This window comes from Protopterus annectens, chromosome 6.part1 (assembly GCF_019279795.1).
Source record: "Protopterus annectens isolate FY-2018-M chromosome 6.part1, PAN1.0, whole genome shotgun sequence".
Lineage (NCBI taxonomy): Eukaryota > Metazoa > Chordata > Ceratodontiformes > Protopteridae > Protopterus > Protopterus annectens.
The window spans coordinates 33,494,754-33,514,379 of record NC_056738.1 but is presented as its reverse complement, the minus strand read 5'-3'; the positions used below and the strand labels follow the sequence as shown (position 1 = coordinate 33,514,379).

The 19,626-nt window shown below is 42.9% G+C and overlaps 1 protein-coding gene across 1 annotated transcript in view; it reads left to right on the top strand.

Moving 5' to 3' along the window:
- Positions 1 to 19,626, top strand: part of CAD (carbamoyl-phosphate synthetase 2, aspartate transcarbamylase, and dihydroorotase) — a gene marked incomplete in the record, with an annotated part of 2,299,829 nt that overhangs the window by 1,066,687 nt on the left and 1,213,516 nt on the right. The window contains 1 exon segment of the mRNA XM_044075466.1: positions 7,499 to 7,723. Within this exon segment, the coding sequence (XP_043931401.1) occupies positions 7,499 to 7,723 (225 nt within the window).

The following is a 19,626-nucleotide window of genomic DNA, read 5'->3' as shown; positions in this document are numbered from 1 at the left end:
AAATTTACCCGTACTTGGACGACTGCCTGATTCAGGCGGACAGTTAGGAATTGCTGTTGCAGTACCTGACATTTGTGAAAAAACCTTCTCTCTTCCCTGGGGTACACCATAAACGAAAAGAAATCAAAACTGGTATCCAGTCAAAATATTGTATTCCTGGGAGCAAGCTTTGACGCAACATCCCGGATGGCATTCCTCACTTCAGAAAAACAAGTTTATCTGACAGCCTACTTCAAACAAATGGCCACAAGAACATAGCTATCCGCAGAAAAATTCTGCAGGCTCTAGGGTTCATGGCCTCATGTGTACTGCTAATTCCGTATGCAAGACTGCATATGAGGAAACATCAGTGGTACTTAAAAAAAAATCTTTGGTGCCAACTTTCTCAGGACCTGGAAACAGTCATTCCTACCATATCCTGTCTAAAGACAGAGTTTCTTTGGTGGGCAGAGGCCTGCTACCACAACGAGGGACTCCTTTCACTCAACCCCCCTCTGTCCAAACCCTGACAACAGACGCATCAGACTATGCATGGGGGGCTCACTTGACAGGCAAATGCATTCAAGGCAAATGGAGCCCAGGAAAATGCACCTGCATATCAATCAAAAAGAAATGTTAGCTGTACATAATGCACTGACAGCCTTCAAATACCTTATCCTTCCAGGACCACTCTTGATAAAGACAGACAGCATCACAGTTATGTGGTACATAAACACACAGGGGGGAACTCATTCCTACCAATTCTGCAGGTTAGCCATGACTCTGTGGATCACAGCCTTGAGCAATCAAGTGCACCTGCAAGCTCAATTCTTGCCAGGCAAAGAAAATTCACTGTCAGACGATTTAAGCAGAAATCTAATGGTCCCACACGAGTGGAAACTGGTCCCCAACTCATTCAAGCTTCTAATCCACAGGTGGGGAACACCAGAGGTGGACCTTTTTGCTTCCCCCCTAAACCATCAATTGAGCACATTTTGCACCAGAACTCCCTACAGCTGGGCATGGAAAGTGGATGCCCTTTCCTTTACATGGGAAAATCTCTTAATCTATGCCTTTCCCCTCTGCCTCTACTCTCGAAAATACTCAAGATCAAACAGGGCAGGCTAAGGGCAATCCTGATTGCACCAGACTGGGCACGTCAACACTGGTGCCCACTTTTAAGCATTTTGACAGCAGTGCCACTATAGCACTTGCATCAGACCCCCTCTCTGCTGTCCCAGCAGGAGGGCCAGATTTTGTATCCTCAGCTGCAAACCCTGAACCTAGCAGCCTGGCTTATTCCCTGAATACATCACCGGCAATCCTCAGCAAACAGGTGCTGGATGTCATCCTTGAGGCCAGGAGGCCTAGTGCTAGGAAATCCTATTCAGAAAAGCGGAAACGATACCGTTCTTGGTGCCAGTCATAGGGAAAGGGCACAACCGTGCCCTCCTTGCCTCACATCCTAGATTATCTAGCAGAGCTGCTCCACGAAGGCCTATCTTTCTCCAAGTAAGATTCATGCCTCTGCCATCTCAGCTCATTGCAATACTGAGCCACCTCTCTTTTCTCACCCTATGGTCAAACGGTTCCTGAGAGGAGCGAACAATTTAAGACCTTCGAGAAGAGCTCCCACTCCTGCCTGTGACCTTAACTTTGTACTAGAGAAGCTCACGCTTCCCCCTTTTGAGCTTGCTGCTACAGCGGGGTTAAAATTCTTCTCTTGGAAAACAGCCTTACTTCTAACCATCACTTCAAGAAGAGTGTCTGAATTTCAGGCCCTTATGGCTGTGGAACTTTTCATCATCTTCCATGCGGGCAGGGTTTCCCTCAGGGCTAACCCATCATTTATGCCCAAGGTTGTATCCAGTGTGGCTTTAAACCAAATCCATCCCTTTACCCACCTTTTTTCCTAGTCCTCAGAATAAAGGGGAAAGGATCCTTTGACGTGCACAGACAGCTTAGGTTCTACCTTGACAGGACTAAATCTTTCAGAAAATCTGACCAGCTGGTAGTCAGCTTTGCTACAGGAGCAGAGGGCAAGGCCATTTTAAAGCAAACCATCTCCAAATGGATAGCACACTGCATCCATTTCTGCTACAAACACCCATGGAATACCTACCCCACAGGGCTCCGATCCCATTCCACTAGGGCTACCCCAACCTCTACAGCATTCCTCAGTGGAGTCCCTACCAGGGACATCCTAGAGGCTGCAACCTGGAGTTCTGTACACACCTTCACCAAGCATTACCACTTGCCCTATTTTTTTTCTAAATCCAGAGCTGGATTTGCTACAGCAGTCTTACAAGGCCTGCTAGCCAGCCATAATACTTCTTGACTGCCTCCACCCTTCCTCAGCTTTGGGAAATCAACCCAAGTGTGATGACTGCAACAGTGAAACACGAAGAACATAGTACAGTTGTGTACACTTACCGTTAATGTTCGAGTGTATTCACTGTTGCAGTCCTGGTTACCCTCCCTCCAGCCCTCTGACTTATCTATACTTTCTACTGATACTTTTTTTTTTGCCATATCTTATGGCAAAGATATTTACTTTTTACTGGAGGTGTTCCAATGTCTTCCTATTTTGGGGGCTCCTGACATCTGGGGTAAAAAAACTGATGTAATGGCGTTGGCTGCATGCTTTTTTCCCCTGACAACCTGACATCATGGAGAGGCAACAGCATCCAACGCAGAAATCCCAAGACACTGTTATTCGGGCCAACTGAGGGCTACCTGCAGGCAGATAACCCAAGTGTGATGACTTCAGCAGTGAATGCACTCGAACATCTACCTTTATGGCAAGTGTACACAACTGTACTTTCCCTCTTTCATCTAACCAGGGGTAACTACTAGAGATTGCCACTACAAGCAGATCTCATCACACAGCAGAAAGGGTCACTACTACACTTCATCCTGTCATCTCTAAACCTAATCCTGTGGATGATAGGGCTGTAATTCTTTACATGCACCACTTTTCTGAGGATGTAGTTAAGGCTCTCTGAGAAGGCAGGAGATCTACCACTCGATAATCCTACATAGCCATATGGAAGAGATTTTCCTTTTGGCGCCACAGGAATGGACAGGACCCCAACAAATTAGGGTGTACCTTCCATAATTAAAAAAAAAAAAAAAAAAATCTGTATGAACTCATGCTTAAAGATATAGTCTACTCTTCCATCAAGGTCCACCAGTCAGTCATCTCTGCTCGTTTACCCCTCAGTATTCCACTTATACCCAGACCTGAGGTCAAGTTATTCCTAAAAGGGGTGCTGCATCTTAGACCACCAAGGAAGTGTGTAACCCCTCCTAGGGACTTGAAGTTTATGCTGGAAAAGCTCACTTTCCTCCTTTTGAACCAGCAGCCTCAGCTAATCTCACGTTCTGCACCTGGAAAACTATTCTGCTTGTGGTTCTCGCTTCAGCTATGAGAGTTTCAGAGCTTCAGGCTGTCATGGCCATTCTGCTCTTTCTTTTTCACAAGGACAGAGTGACCCCAAGGGCTAACTCTTTATGCGTAAAGTAGTGAAAGAGCTGTTTCTCACCCAGGCTATAAATCTCCCTACTTTCTTTTCCAACCCACAGGACTAGGGAGAAAGGCTCGTACACCATATACATCTTCACAGACAGTTAAGATTCTGTTTGGATAAAACCAAATCCATTTGAAAATCTGAGCAACATTGTGGATTCAGAACTGTGCCAACCGGTATCTAAGCAAACTGTTGCAAGCTGGATCTCTAAGGCTATTTTTCTTTGTTATTCTCAATATGGCAAGTCTTTGCTGTCATATCCTCGAGCTCATTTTACTAGGCAGTAGGATTCTCTGAAGTTTTTACAAAAGAGCGGATGCCACTGCCGTATTAGAAGCTGCCACGTGGTCTTCTGTACACACCTTCACTAAATACTATGGGATTGATGCCTACTCAATGTCCAGAGCTGGCTTGGTTATGTTACTCTTTTCTTGCCTGTTGGATAGTTTTGCAACTTACTAATCAGCAACTGTTATGGCCCCTTCAGCCCTGAGAATTATCCATTGGGTAGGGATACTGCAACAGTGATTTTAGTCAGGACATAGCACAGCTGTGTAAGAACTTAATAGTAGGCGTTCTACTGATTACTGTTGCATTATTCCTTCCCACAGTCCCTTCCCTTATGCACACTTTTTCTGCTGCCTCTCTCTCTTCTCCCTCTGTCCCTGTCCTGTGGACAGCATCCTAGAGCCAAGGGGGTTTCCTTTCCCTTCCTGCTTAGCCTCTCCTTGCTGATCAGTGTCTTTCTCAGGCGTCTTCAGGTTCCTGGTTTGGAGATGGTATGTGGAGTTAGTTGTACATCTGACTGTATACCCCTACTCTTACAGGCTGAGGTCACACATTGGATATATGATCTTGGGTAGGTAAAACTTTGGTACTCCAGTAGGGAGTCAACTGTGATGACTCATTGATTAGGAATGCTGCAACAGTGAACAGTAGATCTGCTGTTATGATGAATTCTTACCCAACTGTACTATCCAGAGTTACCTTTGCTAGGTCAGTTCTGTCAGAACTCTTGGGCTGTTCTTAACCATCCTTCCTTCTTAACCATCCTTCCTTCTGTTCCCTTGAGGTCTGGGAATAGTCCATCTGCTTGGAATACTGCAGTGGTGATTTCAGTCCCGACATTGTACAGTTGTGTAAGAACTTAACATAATAAATGTCCTACTGATCTCTGTTGCACTGATTGCATTTCTAGATCTGCTGCTGTTTAAGCTGAGGATTCTAAGTGAGATTATGTCTAGAAAAAGGCAGAGTAGTGTTTCTTTACTCTGAGACTGAATCATCTAGAAGTCTTCGAGCCTGGCCTCACTGCTTAGGTGGTATAGTTTGCCCTTTCTGCACAGCTCTTCTGTTAACTTAAATGTGGACGGGGAGAAGATAAGCACAGTAGTGTCCCCCAGGCTAAGACTGAAATTGGTCCATTGGGGTCAGTGCTTGTACCATGATTAACAAATTCAAAATAAAATACAGTAGGTCAAAAAACAAGATTTAAGGTGAGATGATTCTTGTCTCTAAAGTTTGAAAAGAGGAATCTGGTAGGGATGTCTTTCCTCCCCTCCATTTGTTTTTATATCTAGAGCCATTACAAAGAAAATAAAAGAATAAGGGATTCTCACATTCAAGGATATAACTGGTGTGGTACCCAGAATTAGCCTTGTTTGCAAATATTGTTTTATACCTGACAAATCCAGAAAGACATCAGTGTTGTGGAACATTTTGAGGCAGCTTCAGATCTTTCTTGGGATATGACATGAAGGTAAAATGAAAGCTGCAGCTTTAAACTAGCACCCTGGCATAAAATTTCAGAAATAACCATACTTCTGAGGTTATAAGATTAAAAATGATTCTGTTATGGCAACAAAGGATATGTGGGAAGAGACTAAAACGAAACGTAATGAAAACGTTAAGAAACTAGAAACTCTAATATGGCTATGGATGATAAATTGGAGCAGTGAGAATGCTTTTAGTTCCTTTAGTCTTTATGTACAGGTCTAGCGTATTTCTGTCAAACAGTGGAGAAGTTATGGATGAGTGTTGAAGGAATTTATTTAGGAAGGAAAGAGGGCAAAAATGTAATGGGATAAGTTGATACGCCAAAAATAAGTTTGATTAAAGTACTGCATCAAATCAAGTAAAGCCATACACTATGCATAACTCAAGCAGAAGGTTATACTTGAAAGTGGAAAAGGACATTGTTGCAAGGGGGAGGGGGCAGTTAGAGATTTTGAATGCAAGTTCTTAAAGATAATAGTAATTGTGCAGAATATAAAGTAACCAAAAAGATTTTAAGAACTAAGCTACTGCGGAAATGGAGAAAGGAGATTTTACAAAAGGGGTTTATGTAGGTAAGATATAGAAAATGAGCAAGATGGAACTAGAATTTACTTCAAGAATTTTTCAAAGAAACCAGCATATTGATAACATGCAGCTTAGGAGCAAAAGGGAGGAGTAGGATTTGACTAAGCAGGAATTTGATTTGCAGATTAGAGTTTACCTTCCATGTTGGGGATTAATTTATAGCATTCCCTACCATGTTCTCTTTGTAAGTAAAAGACCACTTCCTGTAAAGTTTAATTGAGTTGGAACAGACGATGCTTTTAAAATGCCATAATTAGTAGGAAGTGTAAAATATTGCATGATGACTTTAAATCACTGAAGGTTAAAAAAGATTGTAAAATGTTAAGCTACTAAGGACCAAAGGAACAAAATCTATACTGCACCTAAATATGCAGGAAAGTCTAGAAGGTTAGGTATTCTGGCCTGGAAATGCTTTCATGGGTAATTTTATAGTCCAAGTTGACTTCAGAGGATTTTACATCAGGTAAATAGCAAATGTTGGAGATGTGATGTGAAAGAGAGGAAATCGCCATTTGGGAATGTAATGAATTGGCAAATTGTAAAAAATCCCAGTAAGAACATTGATAGAAATTGAGCAAATGTTATTAACTAAGGAAGTGATTCATTTGTACTGGGATGTGGGATCTGAATTGCCTAATCATAGCAAGACCTTACTAAGTATAGTACTTTTAATTGCCAGGAAGGCATACTGTGTCGCATATCGTCTACTCCAAGGCGATCTCTGCTTAACATACACACAAGGCCATGTCAAACCCAAGGCTGTTGGACATGCTACACTTAAAGAAATCCCAATCCCTCAGAGCCACACGCTCCAGGGATCTAAATCTTGTCATCACAATAAACAAAACATGCTGGAGGGATAGGTTCCTGACCCAGAGACTCCCCAGACTCTGGAATAGATTGCCCATACATGTCAAGCAGAGCGCCTCTTTGGCCCTCTTCAAAAGAAACTTTGATGATTGGATGGGAGAAAGGAAATTCACCCCGGGGATCATGTCAGTATGGGAAGAAATAGCCAGGGAATTGTTATGGCTTGGCTTGTGTAGGCCCTAGGGCTGATAGCATAGTACCAACCTATGAACCTACTAGAAAATGGAATTCAAGATCTTAAATGAGCAGCAGTGGAAGTTTAGAATATTGTAAGAAAGGTAAAAGTGTTGGCAGATAGGATCTTTATAAAAGTGAAGGAGCAAATTTCATAGGAAATAATTGATTTTTTGGGAACAGTACGTGCGTGCAGAGTAATGTTCAGGTAGAGAACTAAGTTGTAAGTGAAGGCAGGAACTGAGCAATTGATGTAAAATTCCTGCATTGAGTATGTATTGAAATCTGTGTAAATATTGTATTAAGTTAAATTGGTTAAACTGTCAAATGTCAGTTTAGTGTTAAGTAACTTGCTCATGGATTTAATACACCTGGAAGGCTGGTAAGCTGAGGCTCCAGTGTACTTGGATGGTTAATTTGCTTGTGCTGGTAGCTACAAGAGAGTTTTCAGCTTAATTGTGTTTTGAAGTTATTTGCATGTGTAAGGTACAAGTTTATATTTTGCTTTTTTATGTTTGTAGTGCTTTGCATTTCTTATGTTTTTATCTGTTTTCCACCTGTGATTTAATTTTTATTCTGTGCAGGTGGTTATGGATATTTATGAACTGGAGAACCCGGAGGGAGTAATTCTGTCCATGGGTGGACAGTTACCCAACAACATTGCCATGTCTCTTCACCGTCAACAGTGTGTGATCTTGGGCACTTCTCCTGAGTATATTGACAATGCTGAGAACCGTTTCAAATTCTCCCGAATGCTCGACACTATTGGGATTAGCCAGCCACAGTGGAAGGAGCTGTCTGACAGAGAGGTATGAACAAAACTCTCTCTTTACAACATGTTTTAGTCTCTTTAATGTGATTATTCTGCAGATATTTTTTTTATCCCTTTGACTCTGATGTCCTGTATTTTATTACTATTCCCCTCAAAATGTGGCAGCGAGACAATTGTCTATCATTTGGATATTGACTGAATAGCATTTCCAGAAAAATGTTTTAGAAGTAAAAGTTATATACATTTCCTTAGGCTAGCTGTTAACATCTGTCCGTTTCCAACTTGGGGCATTTTACAGTTTGTGTGAGCATGCACACATGCAAGTATAAGGGTGTTGTATTAGCAGTGGTAAAGCTTGCAGTCTCTTTCCTTCTCTACTTTACTTCTCTGGAGATTATAAATGCAGATGCTGTCTTTGAACAAGTACAGAGCTTGTGTAAATGGTGACACTTACCTGGTCTGGAAGTTGGAATTCTCCGGCAGTGCACTCTTCCCTGTGGCATAAGACAGTTTTGCTAGAACTGTATAGATGTTCTTCGTGTTTCACTGTTGCAGTCATTACATTTGGATAATCTGCTGACAGGTTGCCCTCAGTCAGCCTGAATAACAAAGTCTTTGGTCCTGCGTCAGTTGCTGTCTCCTCTTCCATGATGTCAGGGATATAAAACATGCAACCGACGACATTTTATTCGGTCTTTCTTGCCGCGCGGTGCCCAAAGCAGAAGCAGTTCGCAAGTGCAGGTCGTCCGACTCCTGAAATTTTCGCATTCGAGTTTCAGAACCGAAGTCTTCAATTAAAGCTACATACCCCGTTGGGGAAACATTTTCTTGCTATTTGCCGATGTCAGTAAAAGTTAATTGCATTACTTGTGGGAAGCAAATACCTCATAAGGATTCTCATTTGTACTGTATTCCTTGCCTAGGCCCAGATCATAATGTGCCTTTGCTGTCGGTTTTGTGCTAGATTTAACCAATGCACTATTAAGCGTCTGTATATTTTTGCTTCAAAATATTTTGGATCCAGATTTAATTACCCTGAAATGTTGTCTGATATCAGTCCGACTACTGGAGTACACAGAAAACACACAAAAAAAAAGACACACAGACCGTCGAGGTCCAAAACCGACAACAAAGCTTCTCTTAAGCCAGTCACCGGTTCTCAGTGAGGCGCTTTCACAGCCCCTGATGCCCGCTACTTTTGAGTCGCAGGCCTCTACCGAGACCTATGCGGAGTCTGGCATGACGCGAGATTCTCAGAGTATTGAACCCACCGATGTCTCTCCCTCAGATGGGTCCGGAGCCGCTGAGCAGGCACTGGCTTCTGAGGGTGTTTTCAGGCCTCAACATTTTTATTTAAAACTGACGCCAGCTTCAAAAACAACTTCTAAGTCTAAAAAAAGATGCATGAGCCACGTGCTCAGGCCCCTATGCCTAAAAAACAGATCAAAATGGTTGAGGGCTTAATTACCTTGATCAGGGGTTCCCAACCCCCCCTGCTAAGAGGCCTAGGCAAGACACTGATTATGAATCTTCAGATCAGGTTTCTGATTCCTCTTCTGATCAGGAATTTTCTGTACCACCCTATGAAAATTCAGATGCAGAGGAATCCATCCCATCTGCATCTCCTCCTGAGGATTATTCTTTTGGAGAAACTTTGCATACATTAAGGGATCATTTTCATTGGGAGATTCAAGATTACTCTGAATCAAAAAAGAGGCTTATGGATTTCCTCCTCCTTCCTCGGCATAGGCCTTTGGCTATACCTCCTGTATTAGACATGGTTGATCATGTGTTTTCGGAATCAAGCATGACTCCTGATTCCCTACCTCCGGCTCCTAGTAAGCCAGACAGATATTACAGGGTTCCTGACTCCCACAAATTTCTATTCAAAAATCCTGCTGCTAATCCTGAAACTGTCTCACAGGGTCCCAAAGGTGTAAAGGCCTCTACAGCCAAAAATCCTACCCCCTCTGATAGAGATTCCAGGGTGCTGGATGGATGGGGAAAGAATGTTTATACGTCTGCAACCTTGGCAATTAGGGCCTTAAACTGCCAGTTTCATATGCTTAAATATCAACAGCATGTTATAGGCCTATTGAAACAGAAAATTATTATTTCTGATTTTGTGGAAAATAAAGAAGTACAGGAATTATTGCATGCAGCAGAACAGGTTGGAAAGCATACTTTGCAATGTGGTTTTGATTCCTTGGAGGCCTCTTGCAGGGCCGCAGTTACTGGATCTGTGATTAGAAGGCATGCTTGGCTCAAGGAGCAAAAATCTGCCTGATCATGTTAAAGCTAAATTGTTGGATGCTCCTTTACAGCATGATACTCTGTTTGGTAATAAGGCAGAAGAGGTTTTAAAGAAATTGGAAGACAAAGCTAAATCTATGCAAACTGTAAAAGATTTCTTACAAGTGCAGCCACCCAGATTCAGTAGGCACTAGCCTACTAAAAATTGGTCCTTTCCTGTGTCCAACAGAGCCTCTCAAGGCAAATCCAGGCACTCAAAAGGCTCTAGATACCAATCACAGGGTTCTTACAGGTCAAAGCAATGGGGTGCCTCCACCTCCAAATCTGGAGGAACAAAGCACAACCCTACATAAAGCAGTCTCAATGACTTCCTTCTACCATCACCAAGCACTTATCTTTTGGCAGCCCCCTTGGAGGTAAATTAGCACTTAATGCTCAAAATTGGCAGTTAATTACCGAGGACAAGTGGGTATTAAACATAGTATCCCAGGGGTACAGATTTCATTTCCATACTTTGCCATTTCCAAATGGTTGGCCAGATCTGCCACAGAATCAGTGGGCAGAGGCTCAGAAACAAGATGTTCATCGTCATTACACTTGGGTTATCCTGCTGGCAGGCTACCTGCAGTCGGCCCGAGTTCCAAAGTCTAGGTCCGGCGTCGGTTGCTGTCTTCTCTTCCCTGACGTCAGTGTGCCAGGGGGTATAAAAGATGCAACCAACGCCATTTTCTTCTGTCTGTCTTGCCGCGTGGTGCCCGAAGCAGAAGCAGTTTGCAAGTGCCGGTCAGCTGACTCCTGAGATTTTCGAATTAGAGTTTCAGAACCAAAGTCTTCAATAAAGCTAAGTACCCCGTTGGGGAAACTTTTTCTTGCTCCAGACCAATGTCAATAAAAGTTAACAATTGTATTTCTTGTGGGAAGCAAATACCTCATAAGGACTTTCATTCTTACTGTTCCTTGCCTAGGCCCTGACCATGACGTTACTAGTCGGTTTTGTGCTAGATTCAACAAACGCACTATTAAACGTCTGTTTGATTTTGCATTACGTTACTTTGGCCGAAGGTTTAACTATATAATGCCGTTGGAACAACCGACGACTGGAATTCATAAAAAACACTAAGACAAGGAAAAGGACAGGCATCCGAGGTCCAAAACCGACGACAAAACCTCTTCTAGGCCAGTCGCCGGTTCTCAGTGAGGTGCTTTCGCAGCCCCTGACACCCGCTACCTCAGAGCCACAGGCCGTACCCGACTCCCATGTGGAGAGAACTAGGTCTCTGGATACTCAAGGTATTGGGCCTACGGAAAATATTCCCTCAGAAGGGTCCGGAGCCGCTGAGCAGGCATCGGCTTCTGTGAGGGTGTTTTTGGGCCTTCACAGCTTACTATTAAATCCTCTGCTGCAGCCAAAGTACAGCCAAAGACACCATTAAAGTCAAAGAAACAAGTACAGCATTCTCCTGGACAGTCAACTATGCCAAAGAAACAGATGCTTAAAATGGCCGAAGACTTAATTACTTTGATCACGGGTTCCCATCCCCCTCCTGATAAAAGGCCTAGGCAAGACACTGACTGATTCCTCTGACCAGGTTTCTATATCCTCTGTTACCTCTTCAGATCAGGACTAATTCTCTTCCTCCCTTTGAGGACTCTGATGCTGAAGAATCTATACCTACAGTCTCTCCACCTGAGGATTACTCTTTTGGGGAAACTCTCCACACCACGAGGGAACATTTCCACTGGGAGAGCCAGGATTATTCAGAATCCAAGAAAAGGCGCAGAGATTTTCTTTTACTGCCTCAACATAGGCCTCTGGCTACTCCCCCTGTGCTTGATATAGTTGATGATGTTTTCTCTGAATCCAGTTTGTCTCCTGATTCTTTACCCCCTGCACCAGTCAAGCCAGACAGGTATTTACATGGTCCCTGACTCTCATAAATTTCTTTATAAAAACCCTGCTGCTGACCCTGAAACCATTTCCCAGGGTCCCAAAGGGGTTAAGGCTTCCACTGCTAAAAACTCTGTTCCCTCTGATAGGGATTCTAGAGCTCTGGATAGATGGGGAAAAAAGTTTACACCTCTGCTACTTTAGCTGTAAGGGCTTTAAACTGCCAGTTTCACATGCTTAAATATCAACAGTACCTCATGTCTTTGTTAAAACAGAAAACACTTAAAAATTCAGAGAATCCTGACAATAAGGAAATGCAGGAATTATTGCATGCAGCTGAATGAGTGGGAAAGCAGACTCTGCAATGTGGTTTTGATTAATTAGAGGCTTCTTGCAGAGCCGCAGTTACAGGCTCTGTCATTCGAAGGCATGCTTGGTTGAAAGAACAAAGTTTACCTGAACATGTTAAAGTAAAATTATTGAATGCTCCATTACAGCATGATACTTTGTTTGGTGTTAAGGCAGAAGAGGTGTTAAAGAAAATGGAGGATAAAGCAAAATCTTTGCAGACAGTAAAGGATTTCTTACAGGTTCAACCACCTAGGTTTAGTAGAAACTGGCCTTCAAAAAATTGGTCCTTTCAGGTGTCAGACAGGCCACAAAGAGGCAGATACAGACGCCCAAGAGGCAGATCTCAGCCCCAAGGCTCCTACAGACCTAAACAATGGGGTGCTTCTGCCCCCAGAGGAGAAGACAGATCACAACCTTATAGGAAACAGTCCCAATGACTTTCCTCTGCAAAGGCCAAGCACTTATCTTTTGGCAGCACCCCTAGGGGGAAAGCTAGCACTTTTCACACACAATTGGCAGATAATCACCCAGGACAAATGGGTACTGAATATAGTTTCTCAGGGTTACAGGTTCCACTTTCACACCCTTCCAAAATCAAAAGGTATGCCAGACCTGTCACAAAAAACAATGGGCAGAGGCACAAAAGGAAATTGCTGTTCTCATGGACATGGGAGCTATTCAAAGAGTACGACAGCAAGAACAGGGACAAGGTTTTTACTCGAGACTCTTCCTGGTTCCCAGAAAGGACAAAGCCTGGAAACCAGTATTGGACTTGTCAACCCTAAATACTTTCCTGGATGTTCCAAAATTCAAAATGTTAACACTGCAACAACTTCTACCCATGCTGGGCAAGAAGGTTTGGCTAGTTACTTTGGACCTCGAGGCATTCCTGCATGTCCCAATCAGACAATTTTGCAGAAGATACCTCAAATTCATAGCTGGCTCAATGCATTACCAATTCTCTGCACTTCCCTTTGGCTTATCTACTAGCACCCATGGTCTTCACAAAATGCCTGGCACCAGTAATTGCATTTTGCAGACAAAGGGGAATTCAGATATATCCCTACTTGGACGACTGCCTTATTCAAGCAGAGAGCAAGGACATTCTACTAAAGCATCTGGCGTTTGTAAAAAAGATTATTAATTTGCCTAGGGTACACGGTAAATGAAAAGAAATCAAAACTAGTGCTCTCTGAGATAATATTCCTGGGTGCAAGCTTAAATACAACTGCTCAGATGGCTTATCTCACGCCAGACCAAGGCAACTGACTCATTACTTTCAAATGATGGCAACAAAGACCCAGCTCCCTGCAAGAAAAATTCTGCAGGCCCTGGGCTTCATGGCTTCCTGCATTCTACTAATTCCATATGCAAGACTGCATATGAGGAAACTACAATGGTATCTAAAAAGTGTTTGGACTCAGCATTGCCACAGCCTGGAAACAGTAGTACCTATAATTCCCCATCTACAACAGGAGTTTCGATGGTCCATGGCCTGTCACCACAACAAGGGACAGCCCTTCACCTTACCCATAGCCAGGCAGACAATAACAACGGATGCATTGGATTATGGCTGGGGGGCACACATGGCAGGAAAATGTATTCAGGGCACGTGGCCCAAGGAACAAATGCATCTTCACATCAATCAAAAAGAGATGCTAGCTGTACAAAATGCCCTGACAGCCTTCCAGGATCTACTACATCCAGGACAACTATTACTAAAGACGGACAACACCATAGTTATGTGGTACATAAACTAGCAAGGGGGCACGCATTCCTACCCCCTCTGCAGGCAAGTCATGACTCTGTGGAGCACAGCACAGATCTATCAAGTACATCTGCAGGCACAATTCCTGCCAGGAAAGAAAAATACACTGGCAGACGATCTAAGCAGAAATCTCATGGATCCGCACGAATGGAAACTAAATCCACAGGTCTTCATCATGATAACAAGGAAATGGGTACGCCTGGACATAGATCTTTTTGCCTCCCCTCACAACTGCCAACTACAGAAATTTTGCACAAGAACTTATCATTCACAAGCATGGAAAGTGGATGCTCTTTCATTCAGCTGGAAAACCCTGACAGTTTATGCCTTCCCTCCACTGCCTCCTCTTCCCAAGGTACTCCTAAAAGTCAGACGAGAAGCCAAAAATGATCCTGATTGCCCCAGACTGGCCATGCCAGCACTGGTACCCAATCCTAAAGAACTTGTCTCAAGGCCCAGCCTGGCCTTTACCTCATATTCCTCATCTTCTGACTCAAAACAATCATTCTGCACAGTCAACTCAGAACCTTAAATCTGGCTGCATGGCAGATAATTTAGCCACTCAGACTACACCTCTCTCTAAAGCTGTTATGGATGTCATTTTAGAAGCCTCCTGCCCAGCACTAGGAAATCTTATGCAGAAAAATGGAAAAGATTCTGTGCTTGGAACCAGGCACAAGGACTCGAACCACTTGTTTCAAATATTCCTCAGATTTTACAATACCTAACTGAGATGCTGGACAAAGGCCTATCCTTTTCATCTATTAAAATCCATGCCTCTGCCATTTCAGCTCATTACAATACGGAACCTCCTATTTTTTCACATCCACTGCTAAGGCAGTACCTCAGAGGGGCAAGAAACATAAGACCCCCAAGGAGAGCACCAATACCTGCTTGGGACCTCAATTTTGTATTAGAAAAGCTCACACTGCCTCCTTTTGAGCCAGCCAACACAGCTGATCTAAAATTCTTATCATGGAAAACTGCTCTGCTCCTAGCAATAACTTCAACAGGAAGAGTCTCAGAGTTACAGGCATTAATGGCAGTGGAACCTTTCTTCATTTTTCATCAGGACAGGGTCTCCCTAAGGACAAACCCAGCATTTATGCCAAAGGTGGTTTCCAGTGTGGCTCTTAATCAAACCATTCATTTGCCAACTTTCTATCCAAATCCCCAGAATAACAGGGAGAGATTTCTGCATACTTTGGATATACACAGACAGCTACAATTCTACTTGGACAAAACAAAAGCTGAGCAACTGTTTGTAGCTTATGCTGCAGGATCACAAGGAAAGCCCATCTCAAAGCAGACCATTTCAAAATGGATAGGACACTGCATTCGCTTCTGCTATGCACAACATGGCAAATCAGTGCCTAAGGGCATAAGGCAACATTCTAGCAGAGCAGCAGCCACTTCAGCAGCCTTTCACAGAGTAGTACCAACCAAAGACATTTTAGAAGCTGTAACCTGGAGTTCAGTGCACACCCTTTCACTAAGCACTACCACTTACCTCTCTACTCTAAATCCAGAGCAGGCTTTGCCACTGCAGTTCTACAGGGCATGGTAGCCCCTCCTAATCCTATTTAGGCCCAGCCACCCAACCTCAGCTTTGGGATTCAACCCAAGTGTAATGACTGCAACAGTGAAACATGATGAACATAGTACAGTTGTGTACCTACCATAAATATAGATGTTAGTGTATTCACTGTTGCAGTCCAGGTTATCCACCCACCATCCCCCTTTTTCTTTGCTGTACTTCTCAACTCTCTACAGCCTATGTGATGTATTTGCTTGTAGATGAAGGAAATGTTATTTTGGTACATGCATGTTTTTTGACATAATTTTTTCCAGCCTTTCCTATTTGGGGGCACCTGACATCTGGGGGCAAGAAAAACTGAAGAAAATGGCGTCAGTTGCATCTTTTATACCCCTGGCGTATGACGTCAGGGAAGAGGCGACAGCAACCGACACCGGACCTAGACTTTGGAACTCGGGCCGACTGCGGGTAGCCTGCCACCAGGATAACCCAAGTGTAATGACTGCAACAGTGAATATACTCGAACATCTACATTTATGGTAGGTACACAACTGTACTTTACGTCCCTCGTGGATAATGGGGGCTATTCAACCAGTACCAGAACAGGAAAAAGGGCAAGGGTTTTATTCAAGACTGTTAATTCAAAATGCTGACTTTACAACAGCTACTGCCCATGCTGGGCAAGAACGCTTGGTTAGTGACCCTACATTTGAGGCATACCTGCATATCCCAATAAGGGAATGGTGCAGATGATACCTCCGCTTCAAGGCAGGTTTTATGCATTACCAATTCTCTGCACTGCCCTTTGGCTTATCTACTGCGCCCAGGGTCTTTACAAAAGTGCCTGGCACCAGTAATTGCTTTTTGCAGACAAAGAAGCATACAAATCTATACATACTTGGATGACTGTCTCATTCAAGCAGAAAACAAGGACAGTTTTCTACATGTGGCATTTGTAAAAAGGCTTCTAACATGCCTAGGGTACACAGTAAACGAAAAGAAATCACAACTGGTACCCCCTCAAAAAATTACATTCCTGAGTGCAAGCTTGAATACAACTGCCCAGATGGCTTACCTTACGCCAGACAAACAAAGGCAACTGACTATATACTTCCAACAGATGGCAACAAAAACCCAGTTATCTGCAAGACGAATTCTGCAAGCTTTGGGGTTCGTGGCATCCTGCATCCTACTAATTCCATATGCAAGACTGCATATGAGGAAACTTCAATGGTACCCAAAAAGCTTATGGAGTCAACATTGTCAGTCTGGAAACAATGATTCCACTCATTCCCTGCCTACAACAGGAGTTTCTTTGGTGGGCAGAGACCTGTCACCAAAACAAGAGACTGTCATTCACTCTACCCCCTGCCACCCAAACCCTAACTCCAGATGCATCAGACTATGCTTGGGGGGCCCACCTGGCAGGGAGATGCATTCAGGGCATATGGAACCCAATCCAAATGCATCTACATGTCAACCAGAAAGAGGTGCTAGCTGTTCAGAATGCCCTGACAGCCTTCAAGGACTTATTTCATCCATGACAACTACTGATAGATGGGCAAACACCCTGGTTATGGGGTACATAAACAAGCAGGGGGGTACACATTCCTACCCCCTTTGCAGACTAGCCATGGCATTGTGGGAGACAGCCTTGACTTACCAAGTACATCTTCAGCCTCAATTCCTGCCATGAAAACAAAATATGCTGGCAGACGACCTAAGCAGAAATCTTATGGACCCTCACGAGTGGAAACTGGATCCACAAGTCTTCAGCATGGTAACACAGAAATGTGGGAGCCCAGACATAGATCTATTTGCCTCTCCCCAAAACTATCAAATGGACAAATTCTGCACAAGGACTTATCGCAGACAAGCATGGAAAGTGGATGCCCTATCCTTCAGTTGGAAAAACCTGTCAGTCTACGTCTTTCCTCCTCTGCCTCTTCTCCCCAGGGTCTTACTAAAGGCCAGACAGGAAAAAACAAAAATTATCCTAATTGCTCCGGACTGGCCTCGCCAGCACTAGTACCCAATTCTAAAGAATATGTCTCAACTCCCTCCTTGGTACTTGCGTCAAATACCTCATCTACTGTCTCAGCAGAACAATCAAATTCTGCACACTCCGCTCCAAGCTCTGAACCTTGCATCATGGCTGATCATTTAATTATTCAAACAACACCTCTCAGTAAATCGATGATAGATGTCATTTTGGAAGCCAGAAGGCCTAGTACTAGATAATCTTATGCTGATAAATGGAAGAGTCTGTGCTTGGAACCAAGCACAAGGAACAGACACAGCAAAGCCTAATATCCCTCAGATTTTACAGAATTTGACTGAGAAACTTGACAAGGGCCTATCTTTTTCTTCAATAAAAATCCATGCTTCTGCCATCTTGGCCCATTACAACATGGAGCCTCCCCTCTTTTCTCATCCTCTGCTTAAACAGTATTTTAGATGGGCCAAAAATTTAAGGCCTCCCAGAAGATCACCAACTCCTACATGGGGCCTCAATTTTGTGCTGGAAAATTTCACCCTGCCTTCTTTTGAACTATCAGCTACTGCAGATATAAAATTTTTATCTTGGAAAACAGCTTTCCTATTGGCGATCACTTCAGCAAGAAGGGTTTCAGAACTACAGGCTCTTATGGCTGTGGAGCCTTTTATTACATTTTACCCGGACAGGATGCCCCTCAGGACCAATCCTTCTTTTATGCCTAAGGTGGTATCCAGTGTGGCTCTTAACCAAACAATTCACCTGCCAACTTTTTACCCAAATCCGCAGAACAAGGGGGAGCGGATTCTGCATTCATTGGACGTACACAGACAACTAAGATTCTACTTAAACAGGACCAAATCTCTAAGAAAGTCTGAGCAGCTACTGTTGGCATTTGCTACAGGATCATAGGGAAAGGCTCTATCAAAGCAGACTATTTCTAAGGGGATAAGCCACTGCATTCATTTCTGCTACTTGCACCATGGTAAACCTGTGCCCAAGGGGATCAGGTCACATTCCACCAGAGCTGCCTCTACCTCAGAAGTTTTTCTCAAGAGTTCCAACCAAAGAAATTCTAGAAGCTGCTACTTGGAGCTCGGTTCATACCTTCACAAAGCATTATCATTTGCCTCTCTTCTCCAAATCCAGGGAAGGCTTTGCCACTGCAGTTCTGCAGGGCCTTATAGCCGCTCCTAATGCTATCTAGTTCCATTCTCCCGTCCATAGCTTTGGGTTTCTACCCGAATGTAATTACTGCAGCAGTGAAACATGAAGAACATAGTACAGTTGTGCACACTTACCATAAATGTAGATGTTCGAGTGTATTCACTGTTGCAGTCCGGGATACCCACCCACCATCTCCCTTTTCTATAACTTCTCTTTCCTTCACTATATTCTAAAGCCTTTGTGGTGTATTTGCTTTTAGTTGAAGGTAAAGTTTATGTTGAAAAAAGTGCATTTGCATATATATATATATATTTTTTTTTTTTTGTTTGTTTTATATGTATGTATATCTATATATATATATTTTTTTGTTTTATATGTATGTATATCTATACATATATATCTATATATATATATATATATATATATATATATATATATATATATCTATATATCTATATATATATATATATATATATATATGTCTATATATCTATATATATTTATATATATATCTATATCTATATATATATATATATATATCTATATATATATCTATATATATATATCTATATCTATATATCTACATATAATTTTTTGCTCCCCATTCGGGGGGCACCTGACATCTGGGGCAAGAAGAACTGAATAAAATGGCTTCGGCTGCATGTTTTGTACCCCTGACGTCATGGAAGAGGAGACAGCAACCGACGCAGGACCCAAGACTTTGTTATTCAGGCCGACTGAGGGCAGCCTGCCAGCAGATTACCCAAATTTAATGACTGCAACAGTGAATACACTCAGAATTCTACATTTATGGTAAGTACACAACTGTACTTTTCTTAGTTGAAGCATTCTCCTTTACATTGACAGAGGAATGGACATAAATGAAAGTAGAGCCTTTTGGCCTTTCTTCTGTTCTGAACGATTGGAGCTCCGCTTTGTTGGATCATGATTTTTTGCAATTTTGTTCTTTTCAGGAGATT